Source organism: Labeo rohita, chromosome 23, assembly GCF_022985175.1.
Source record: "Labeo rohita strain BAU-BD-2019 chromosome 23, IGBB_LRoh.1.0, whole genome shotgun sequence".
Taxonomy (NCBI): domain Eukaryota; kingdom Metazoa; phylum Chordata; class Actinopteri; order Cypriniformes; family Cyprinidae; genus Labeo; species Labeo rohita.
The window spans coordinates 3060542-3073831 of record NC_066891.1 but is presented as its reverse complement, the minus strand read 5'-3'; the positions used below and the strand labels follow the sequence as shown (position 1 = coordinate 3073831).

General features: G+C 27.7%; 1 protein-coding gene across 1 annotated transcript in view; it reads right to left on the bottom strand.

Annotated features, from left to right (window-relative positions):
• Window positions 1–13290, bottom strand: part of ctnnbl1 (catenin, beta like 1) — a 59952-nt gene that overhangs the window by 30137 nt on the left and 16525 nt on the right. Inside the window, exons 9-11 of the mRNA XM_051097383.1 lie at window positions 13015–13073; window positions 10689–10837; window positions 8550–8731 (exon numbers count right to left, since the gene is read on the bottom strand). Coding sequence (XP_050953340.1) covers window positions 8550–8731; window positions 10689–10837; window positions 13015–13073 — 390 coding nt within the window. The remainder of the gene's footprint in view (window positions 1–8549; window positions 8732–10688; window positions 10838–13014; window positions 13074–13290) is intronic.

The following is a 13290-nucleotide window of genomic DNA, read 5'->3' as shown; positions in this document are numbered from 1 at the left end:
ACCCTCAGGCCATTCAAGATGTAGACTAGTTTGTTTATCAGATTTGGAGAAATGCAGCATTACATCACTTGCTCACCAATGGATGTGAATGGGTGCCGTCAGAATGAGATTCCAAACAGCTGATAAAAACATCCATAATCCATAATAGCCCATCGATTAACATCTTGAGAAGCCAAAAGCTGTGTGTTTGTAAGAGACAAAACCAACATTAAGACGTTTTTAAACTTCAAACCATTGTTTCTGGTTAAAATACCATAAAAAGTCCATAATCCATAATAACGCTTCCAACAGTAAAAAAAAGTCCATCTCCTGTTGTCGCTCACATCAAAATCAAGCCACATATTTTTTTTTACAGCGGTTTTAGATTGCTTGAGCTGTGCAGATTTCTCTCCTGATTCAGACTAGAGGAATGCACTATTTTGGATTATGCACTATATAAAATGTCTTATTAATAGACTTGTTTTTTTTTACAAACACACAGCTTTTGGCTTCACAAGATGTTATGTGATGGACTGGAGTGGTTGTGAATTATTGTGATGTTTTTATCAGCTTTCATTCTGACCCATTCACATCCATTGGTGAGCAGGTGATGCAAAACTACATTTGTCCAAATCTGATGAAGAAATAAACTCATCTACATTTTAGATAGCCTGAGGGTGAGTACATTTTCAGCAAATTGTTAATTTTGGTTGAACTACTCCATTAACGTTAATGGACTTCTACATTGTTTGAGTTTATTGTAGCGACACGCTACTGGATGAGTGTTTGATGATGGTTATATTGGACCAAACAACATTTGACGTCTTCTATAACATCACGTCCATTAGAGTTATTCTTCATCAGGTTAAAAATCAATATTTAAACGCTATCTCGCACCAGCACTCACAACCCATAATCAGACGGCCTTGATAAAACTATTTAATTTGTCCTCGGCCTTCGCCGCCGCTGAATATAAATGAGTTTCAACATCAGTTCGCGTGCATCTCTTAACCAACACATCACGCATTCTAATGCCGCGGGTAAACGGAGGCGACGCATTAATCAACAGACGCGAGAGGAAGCGCTCGGTCAGCACAGGGATGTCGCGGGTCTTCAAGGCGACTCTGGGGAGCGCGGCCACCAGGAGCGATGGAGGAAAAAAAAACGAACGTTATTAGCGGCGGAATAAAGTGTCTGGGGTGAGGAATACAGCCACAGGGAGCGGATGAGAGGAGAGAGGTGCAGGCTAGAGGTCTGAGATAAGTGCGTTATCTCGCAGCTCTGCCGCGGGAAAGCTTTTGTCATCATTACACACAGGAAAAAGGACTCGGCTACCCGACTACATCACTCCAGGTCGCCGTGGCAACAGGGAGGAAGGCCATTGGCTGGCGGGTCGCGAATGCGGCGGGACGTCCAGTAGGGGGCGGTACTTTATGTGGGACAAACACAAATGAGCAGGAGAAACGGTTCACGAAAGCCGTTAGCTGTTGGCTGGATAATCGAATGATAAGTGAAAATACAAAGAAAGAGAAAGTTTAATCATTTTATCTGTGATGTGTAATTTAAAAGACTTTAACATCTTATTAATTAGTGATTTTCTATAATTTGTAACAAGTCATTTGTAATGAGCCCATTAAAAATTACATATAATATATAACTAAATTTAAATGAAAAAATATAACATTTTAAATAATTATATTTGTATTTTAAATTATTATAAATTATAATGAATAAAAATACATAATACACATATGCAAATAATTAAATATAAATAAATGTAATAAAGTAATTCTAAAAACAAATTATACATAAAACAGCATTATCTATATATATCTATATCTATATATATATATATATATATATATATATATATATATATATATAATATAATATTAACAAAAACAAATTATATGTGATTAATAAATAAAAATAGAAATTTATAATTAAATACGATTAAAGAAATATTATTATAAATGTATACATTACAATTAATTTAAAAAAACAATTAATTACATACATTCATTAAAAAAATATTTAAAATTAAAAATAATTTTGAAAATATGAAATATGTAATTAATAAAACAAATTGCATAAGATAAAACATGATTTTTTAATAAAAATGCATTTATTAATTAAATATAATTAATTAAATATTAATTAAAAACTAAATTAATATATTTACTTGAATATTATCAATTTATAATTATCATACTATATTATACACACATGCAAATGAATTTATCAGAATTAATACAAATATGATACACATGAAAATTAAAAAAATAAATTAATAAAATAATTTTGAATTCATTTTTAATCATACATATATTTAAGCATTACTTAAAAACATTGAAACTATAATGTAAATATCTAAAAATAATATGTAATATATAAAACTAATATGTAAACATATATGATGATTAAAAAATAAAAAAAATATATTTTTTATAAATTATATATTCAATCATTTTAAAAATCTATCAACTTTACATAATTATTAAAATAAAATTATATACCTATACACAATTATTAAACAGAATAATTAAAATAAATAAAACTATTGAAAAATATTGAAAAATAAGTATAATTGAAAATATGTAATTAATAAAACAAACTGTATATATGATCATGTAAATAATTTAACTAAACAAAAAATTTTAAATTATATATAATTAATAAAATATGAATATATAATTATTTTCAAAATATACACATATGTGCAAATAATTAGTAAAGAAATATTAATTCTTCACACAAACCTATCATATGCCTTTACCAAATGTGAAATAAGTCAAAAGAACTGCTTTTACTATGCTTTAAAATAATTTTTGCCCATTTTAGAGCTTGACAAACTCAGTTCTTGCTTGCAGACAAAAGGAAGTCAGCAACATGAGGGTGAATAAATGGCTATTTGCATTTTGGGCGAACAAGAGCTACCCAGCAGAAAATATTCCTCACATATTTACATTTTTATACTTTACGAAACACCACATGAAAAGATACTTGATTCCAAAGTCTTATATGCGACTACATTACATAGACCAAAGCATCTATCATGTGTTCTTTTGCACAGAGACACAAGACAAAGGTGTTTTGTTACAGTTGAAGAAAATCCCTGGAAACAAAGCGGATTATCACATTATCATGGTACGAATCTGCAGCTAAAGAACTGCTAATTTTCAATAATGAATCCATTAGCGAAACCTTTGAGGACGGCGGAACAATGATCCGATTCCAAGTTTCATTTCAAGCGGGAGAATTAGCAGAGCTCTGGAGATCAGCGCAATTACACCGACGCTTTTGATCCAATTTAGCACAGCGATTCGAGCGCTTCCCGCAATTATTACGTGTCCGGTACAGATTAAAAAGCAGTTAAAAGACAATCATTAGAAATAAATGAAGTGCCGCTTCTCCCCTCCGCCATCAGTTCGGTTCACATTCGGCCAATTTTGAGTCGCCGCTGAGACGTCGAAAGCAAATGGGTTTGTCTGGAACGTTGTCTTACATCTCTCCGAAGAATGATTATTCTCTGTAACGGGAGACGTCTGGACAAACCACTCGAGTAATTTAGTCTAAAAGGGCTCACAAAGCCCTAGAAAGTGTAATAAATAATCAGCCGAACAGAACGACAGCCACTTGACGGGTTTTTAGATGCAGGAGTCAGAATCAGGGCTATTATAGTTCAATGAAAATAAAACCAAAAAATCTTCTAAAAAAAATAAACATTAAAAAAATCCACTGATGTGCCTTGAAACGAGCAGCGTCATTCTGTACGTTGACATAATTTTAACAGAAACAGGTAGACAGGGGCGGGACATATGAAGCAGCCCCACTCTCTTTTTTAAATAGCCAATAGCATTTCATGAACTAATATGAACTAACAATGAACAACTGCATTTTTTCTGAACTAACATTAACAAGGTTAATAAACACTGTAATAAATGCATTGTTCATTGTTTGTTCATGTTAGTTAATAAGTAAAAAAAAAAAAAGAATTACAAAAACACACAAAACTACCAAAAACGTGAACTAAAATGAAAATGGAAAATAAATACAGAATCAAATAAAAATAAAAAACTGATTTAAAATATTAATAATTTTTATTAAAACATTTCCTTTGCTTGAAATAAAACAAACATTACCTCAAATATAATGTAAAAAAACACTTATTTTATTTATTCATTTAGCTTAACCTGATTTACTAAAATAAGTATCCCTACAAACTAAAATAAACTAATAAAGTGTAGTTATATTAAACAACAATTATAAACATGATATAAACACAACATAATTACTAAGATTTACCCATAATTAAAATGGAAAACATAAAAACTAATTTAAAATATTATTAAAAACTAGCTTTTCAGTGATGCAAAAATAACTAGTCAGAATTATACACTATAAACTATTTTCTGCTACATTTCTCATTTTTCAATTAAAACAAATAAAATGCAAATGTAAATTATATAGACATTTAAAAAATAATAATAATAATAATAATAATTATTATTATTATTATTATTAAAATTGCAAAAACAAAACAAGTTACTAAAACTTGAACCAAAACTAAAATGAAAATGGAAAAAAAATAATAATAATAAATAAAAAATACATAAAATAATAATAATAATAATAATAATAATAATAATAATAATAGTAATTTTAAATAATTGTAAAAACTATGAAAAATGGTCCATACTTATTTGTCCCTGTCGGGGAGTCTGAACTTTATTTTGCTTTATCCTGAGGATATTCATCTTAATCAGCCCAAGGCGTCAGAAAGAACCTGGAGCGACGCTGATGTGACCCTCATCCCTGCGGCAGGCCCAAACTCAAAACACAAAACCTTCAGCAACTTCAGAGCATTTCCCAGAGCGTTCTCAATGACACACACACAATCCTCTCACTCTGGAGAAAACGGCCAAACCGCATTCAAGAAGTTTATAACCAAGCAAGTTTAAATTGGCTGATGAGTTCAAAGTTCACGGCGACCGCTAGACTGACGTTCTGTGTGTCACGACTCAGAGAAAACTTATTTTGCTCCCGCCGGCGTTAACACATCATTAGCTAAAACACATCCTGACAATTTCTCGATTCTTCTGCTTTCCAGCTCAACGACATGCAATTATTCTGCCGAAGCGGCTCTTGTTAAGTGAAAGCGGCCAGCGCTCTTTTCACGCGGTTGTGCTCGAGCTGAAAGCGCACGGGAAGATTAACGCCGTCTCTTTCTCTTTGTGCCTGTCAGGATTGTTTACCTGCCGACGGTCCGTTTCACTTCCCTACACAAAAGGAGGACGCTGTTAATTTGTTTGGTGATTAACAGCGCAGAAGTTTCACTCGAGTTTCAACTTTTTTGTTGTTCTTCTTCCCATTTCTTTTAAACTACTGTCCGTCAATAAAAGACTCGCACACAGTGCCATGTGGCAAAAACACATTATTTCTTCTCGCTAAATCTTTCAGGTCTTTTTGCAAACGGAAAGCACGCTTTCCAATCAGCTAATTACGAATGCTAACGCGAGTATGCGGTATAAGTTTCAGAAGGGGTTTTACAGGGATCAGTCTGAACTTTGTCGATCGGCCGTAAGAGCTTAGACGTTTAATTACTCGAACTCTCAGTTGTCAAAGCTGGTAATTAATTAGCCACTGCATCTTCATAAACACCGTTTGTTGTCAAGTATTAAAGACGCTAACAGCTGATTGATGGAGGCGTAATCTCACACCGAACATATTTCGCATGGCGTTTCCTTAGACAACAAACAAACCAATTTACAAAAATAAAAATGCGCATGTGTTTTTATTTTGAAGGATAAACGGTCACTGTTGAGGACAAATTTACTAAGATGGAATATATGCAAATATATTCTTACAAATATGCAGATTTAGTTAATTAATAATTAAATTTGTAACAAAAAAAATGCAATGAGTTCTGGGATTTATATATGTATAGGAATACATACAGGATTAAATTATATTTTAAATTAAATTAGAAATATATAAATATATTGACAAATGTAATTGCATTAAAAAAAATTAAATAATACTAAAAAAATTATATATATATATATATATATATATATATATATATATACACATATACATATATACATATATACATATAGGAATATATACAGGATTAAATTATATTTTAAATTAAATTAGAAATATATAAATATATTGACAAATGTAATTGCATTAAAAAAAATTTAATAATACTAAAAAAAAAAAAAAAAAAAATATATATATATATATATATATATATATATATATATATATATATATATATATATATATATATATATATATATATATATATATATATATACATATATATATATATATATATATATATATATAGGAATACATACAGGATTAAATTATATTTTAAATTAAATTAGAAATATATAAATATATTGACAAATGTAATTGCATTAAAAAAAATAAATAATACTAAAAATATATATATATATATATATATATATATATATATATATATATATATATATATATATATATATATACACACATATACATATATATATATATATATATATATATATATATATATATATATATATATATATATATATATATATATATACACATATACATATATATACATATATACATACATACATACATATATATATATATATATATATATATATATATATATATATATATATAAAATTGTTTTTAATTGTAATAATTTCACATTACTGATTTTTCTGATTTTTTTTTATCAAATAAATACAGCCTTGATTAGCAGAAGACACTTCCAAACACAAAAAAAAAAAAAAAAAAAAAAAAATCCTCTTCCCAATTCTTCCTTGTCATCCAAAAATGGTTAATTGCTCTAAAAATATGCTTCACAACACAACATGTAATTTACAGAAAAAGAAAAAAACATGCAAATTTAGCTAATAATTATATTTTTGTATTTTTTATAATGCCAATAAAGCCTCATTTTTAGAGCTATTATTTTATTTATTTATTTTATTTTTTGCATTATGATCATTTTCATGACATGATCGTTTTCCTGACACACTCTCACTAATGTAATACTGTAATAAATCATCATTTTGGATCACATTTATTATTAAATGAGAAAAAAAAAAAAAACTGGAACAAATACCACAATGATAAGATAAATGATAAATAAATGATAAGACAAACCCTTAATATATATATAGTTGTACCTGCTGTACTTAAAATAACTAAAACTGAACAAAAACTGAAATAAAATGTAATACAAACTATATAAGACATATTTAAAAAATAAAATAAAATAAAAAATAAAAATGACAAAAACAAAAACAAAATAACTAAAACTTGAATGAAAATTAAGATGAAAATGAAAAACAAAATAAAAATTTCATATTGGGAAAAATAAACACTTAACATTGGGAAATAGATTTTTTATATGTTATATAACAAATATTTTTTGGCGTTGCATGGGGTGGAAATTAATTGGCTTAATTTTCATGCAAAAAAAAGTTAATCAGTCCTAAAAATAGGCTTAATTTTCATTAAAAAACAACATGCACTTCAAAAAAAAAAAAAAAAAAAAAAAAAATAATGTAGCTAATAATAAAAAAGATAGATAAAATATGTAAGTTTTTTTTTTTTTTTTATCATATTCCATCTTTTTAGATCATATTTATTTAAAAAAACAAATTAAACAAATTGCATGACCATTAAGCATTGCATTACATCTGCAAATAAACTAATGCAAGTTAAAGGTAATATAATAATTGTAAAACAATACACACTTTGAATAATATTATGACGACCTAATTTATATAAGCAGTGATGATTTTACTAATTAGTTTTTAATCCTCTTTTGTAAGCTGCTTTGGATAAAAGCATCTGCTGAATGCATAAATGTATATGCAAAGAGATTTGGAGAGTTAAGATGCAATTTTATAACATGGCAACATTTCCTAATATTGTATTATCAGCTATAGCAGCTGACATACTTTCCAAAAAAAACAACAAAAAAAAAAAAAAGAAAATACATTGTGTGCATTCAAATTATATTCTAGGTCCATTTCAGCCAGGCCACTTTCCACCCAGTCAAAACACATCTTAAACATTGCTATCCCTCAAACGCTCTTCCTCTAGTGTGTAAATCCTCGAAATTACAGCAGAAGGGAGATTCATCCTCTCTCTCTCTCTCTCTCTCCCTGGATGTCTCATTGCAGGTCTCTAATAACCATTAAGAATAGCATGAGGAGCTTATTTGTATCGCTGTGGCAAAACAATAAGAGCAGCAGCCGCTGAGTTTTACTCCCCGCGGAATAAACCGCCGACTGAACTGTAAATAATAGCCCAGAAAAAGATATTACTGTGAACTCGCCGTCATATTACAAACGCCTCTGTGTGTGTGTGCGCTCGCCGCTAATTGAGCAACTCCGGCAAACTAAATCCATTTTAAAAAGAATAAAACTGGTGAGAAATAATATTGAATTGGAAACAAAACACAACTACCACAGATAAAGAGGCATTTCTGCAACGGAAAAAGCTGCAGCAGAAAACGGCGAGTCAAAATGCTGCGTCTGAACGCTACAAACCTTCATGCTCCTTGTCCGATATGCCCACTTTCTTCATCTTCTTGGGCGTCTTCATGAACAGAGGGAAGATGGTCCGCAGGCCCAGGATGTCTACAAACTTGTGACAGTTATCCGACCCCTCTGGACCGATCATCCCGTAATCCAGGACCTTCAGAGCGCTGACTCGAGACATCTTCTTCTCCCTGGACAGATGTATGACGATAAATACATCATTGGCACAATTTTGAAATACTACAATCTGACTAAATTGAAACTACGAACAAGAAGCAACAAACTACTTGTTGGCAGAAACTACTACTACTATACTACTATATAAATTCGTTAAATGCATAATTTAATACTTGAAAGCGTAAGTAAATGTATACATTTTTATTTATTTACTTATTAGCTAATTAATTAATTTATTTACGTATTTATGCATTTATTTATTAAATATTAATTTATTTAAATATTTACATATTTATTTAAATATTTACATATTTATTTATTTATGCATTCATTTATGAATTATGCATTTGTTTATTGCCTCCACATTTCATTTTGAGGTTTACGGTTGTCAGCATGTCACTCAACAACAGTGGACGTCATCTTTAAAAAAAATTTTTTAATTAATTAAATAAATAAATACATAAATATTTAACTAACTAACTAAATAAATGCAAAAAAAATACTAAGATAAATAAATAAATAAATGCCTAAATAAATATTGAAATAAATAAATAAAATTAATGAATTAGTTAATAATGAAATAAATAAATACTTAAATATATAAAATAACAAATAATAAACATTAAAATAATAATAAAAAAATATGTTAAAAAAAATATTATATATATATAATAAACAAATAAACAAAACAAAGAGGTAAAAGATAATAAAATTAATATAATTAAATTATATAGTAAGTACAGTGTATATAATATACAGTATAATATATAATAAAATATATATAATTATATATAACAAAATAATAATAATAATAATAATAATTAATTACACTGCATGCATTTACTAAGTAATTTAGTCATTTAATGTATATATTAAAAATGTCTAACCCTAACAACCAACTGTTTTAATAAAAAATAATAATAATAATAATCACTTTAAACATTTTATTTTAACTTCTTTTTTCATAAGAATTTTATTTTTTTAAATAATTTTGGTAACACTTTACAATAAGGTGTCATTTGTTAACATTAATTACTGTATTAACTAACAAATGAACAATGAACAATGTGTTTATTACACTATTTACTAATTTTTGTTAATATTAGTTAATAAAAACAGTTGTTGTTTGTACTTGTTAGTTCACAGTCCATCAACTAATGTCAACAAACACAAGTGGTGATTTTAATACTGCATTAGTAAATGCTGAAATTACCATTAGCTAAAAATCAATTAAGTTAACTAATGTAGTAAACTAAAGTTAACTAATGAACCTTACTGTAAAGTGTTACCATCATTTCTCAGCAAAGTACTTTGAACTACCACTATGTATGAAATGTGTTATATAAATAAACCTGATTTAGCTAAAATCAGACTTGAGAGCGAAAGACTTTGGACTTTAAAAAAAAACACAAGCGGAATTAATTTCTAACATGTTTTAGAAAAAGAAAACTGATGTTCATTTACAAAGGCTTTGTCTCTTTTTCTCAGCAGTCTACTTTCATTTTACACATTCATGAGCTGTTCCTGAAGTCTAGGAGGAGATTGTATAAATTTTCTGCAGGTGTATATAAAACAAGAAATTGATATAAACAGCATGTTGGAGACTGAAACGGCTCCACAAGAGACGACCGAACAGACGGAAGCTGACTATCATGGCCTCGCTCAAGGGAAATGTAGCTGTCCGTCATACTGGCACTCCCTTCATCCGCCAATGACAAACAACAGTTTATCTACGCCGCGGGAAAATATTTCACATGTCAAAGAAGGACGTAGGATAAAACAGAGTGGTGGAGAGAGAGAAAGTGACAAAATGGAAAAATAAAAATATTAAAAAATTAAATAAAATTCAAAATTCAAAATATAATAAAATAAACTACAAAATAAAATAATAAATAAAAAAAAAAAAAATTAATTAAAAGTAGTAGTTAATTCTGAAAAATCAGTAAATCCAGCTGTCAATCAAAGACAGACCTTAGCATGAGGTTCATGAGCTGAAGCCCCTCCCCCCTGAGGAAACGATCACGATTGGCTGGAAGCATGAGGCAGGAACAGAGGGCGTCAAAAAGATTCTCCATCATTTCCTGTTCCTCCGCTGTGGCCGGATTATGACGCTTAAACACCTGCGAGCAGAACATTAACAGGACAAATCTCACAAATAATGTAATATTGATAGTAATAACAATAACAAATAAACATAAAAAAGTAGATAAAGAAAGAAAGAGAATAAAAATATATAAATAAACAAACAAAAATATAAATAAATAAATCCTACTAAGATTGCACATACTGTGCTTAACTGTCATGAAAATTAAGCATCATCAATAATATTGTAAAAATGTTAATGAATAAACAGCTAATGAATAAAAAAAAATGAATAATTATCAAATAAAGAAAAAGAAAGCCTTTTATAAAGATTTTGAACAAACTATACTAAATTTGCATCAAAATTAAACATTATCAATGACCACTTTAAAACGGTTAATAAACAATAATAATTAATTAATATGAAATGAATTTTCATTTCAGACATTAAAAATGAATGAATACGAAACTATAAATTAAATAATAAAAATAATAAAGAAATCAATCTTTTTGTGAAGATTTTAGGAGCATATTGTGCTTAACTGTCATGAAAATTAAACATTAGCAATACACTTGTGATAATAATGTCATTAAAAATGTTAATTAAAATGAAAAATGTTAATAAATTTAAAAAACCCAATAAATTATTTAATAAAGAAAGAGTAAATAAATAAATACATACATACATACATTCATAGAGCCTTTTATGAAGATTTAAGAGCACATAAAAATTAAACATTAGCAATAAACTTGTAAAAATAATGTTATTAAAATGTTAATTAAAATTTAAAATGTTAATGAATACAAATTATTTAATAATAAAATTTTAAATGTTCATGAATAAAAATTATTTAATAAAAAGAAAGAAAGAAAAATAAAATAAAAGCCTTTTATGAAGTTTTTAGCAGAACATTGTTCTTAATTGTCATGAAAATTAAATATTAGCAATAAACTAGTAATTATATTGTTAATAACTCCAATTAAAAATGTTAATAAATAAAGATAAAGAAAAATAAATAAAAGCCTTTGTGCTTAATTGTCATGAAAATTAAACATTAGTAACACACTTGTAATAATAATGTTATTAAAAATGTTATTTAAAATGTAAAATGTTAATAAAAAAAACAATAAATTATTTAATAAAAAGAAAGAAAGAAAGAAAATAAATAATAAAGAAATAAAAGTCTTTTATAAAGATTTTAGGAGCACATTGTGCTTAATTGCCATGAAAATTAAAAATTAGCAACTCACTTATAATAATGTTATTAAAAATGTTAATTAAAATGTAAAATGTTAAAAAAAACAATAAATTATTTAATAAATAAAAAGAAAGAAAGAAAAAAAAAAAGAAAGAAAGAAAGAAAGAAAGAAAGAAAGAAAGAAAGAAGCACTTTCTTTCAATTGTGCTTAATTGTCATTAAAATTAAACATTAGCAATGAACTTGTAGTAATAATAATAATAATAATATTAATAATAATAAGTTAATAAATTAAATTAATATGTTAATGAATAAAAAATAAATTATTAAATAAAAAGAAAGACAAAAGAAAGAAAAATAAATAAATAAATAAATGCCTTTTAAAATGTAAAATTAAAAATGTTAATGAATAAAAAATAAATAAAAGGAAAGAAAGAAAGAAAGAAAGAAAGAAAGAAAGAAAGAAAAAAAAATAAAAGCCTTTCATGAAGATTTTAGGAGCACATTGTGCTTAACTGTCATGAAAATTAAACATGAGCAATAAACTTGTAAAAATAATGTTAATAAATCAAATTAAAAATGTTAATAAATAAAAAAGAAATAAAGAAAATAAATAAGCCTTTTATGAAGTTTTTAGGAGCACATTATGCATAATCAGGCCTTATAAATAACTCAAAATGTTAATGTAGAATAAATATAAACCTTATTTCATCAAGCCAAAAAATAATGCAATACCTCTTTTTATTTTATTACACCGATTTGCATTTAGATTATTTGCAAATAAACAATTAAAGGTTGCCTGGTCATGTTGTGCAACGTGCAAACATGATCAAAGGGATTTAAAAACAATGTGAAATGAGAAAACAGCAGCGTTCGAGCAGAATGAATGAAGGGGGCCATATGTTCTGGGTCATGATGATCTCGAAAGAGTCTCACACTGTGATTTCAGACGGCAGCTGATTTAAAGAGGTTTGCTGCTCTGAGAGAGAGAAACAGAGAAAGAAAAACCGTCTTACTGAAAGCTGCTGCAGGAGTACATCAATACCATCCATTTCTCCCAACAGCTCCCGTGTTTCTGAGAAAGAGAGAAGAGTGGGAGGAAAGAAATCAGAGACAGACATGAAGAGAAAAGATGATGAATGCTAGTTCAGTCTGCTAATAAAGCCTAGAGACAGACACGCATGTGATAAACGCAGGTATTGAGCTCAGAAGAGAAATATTACACACCAAAACAACACAAATAATCAACAACCTTATGGAGCTATAAGCGCTGCATTACTAAAGTCATACAT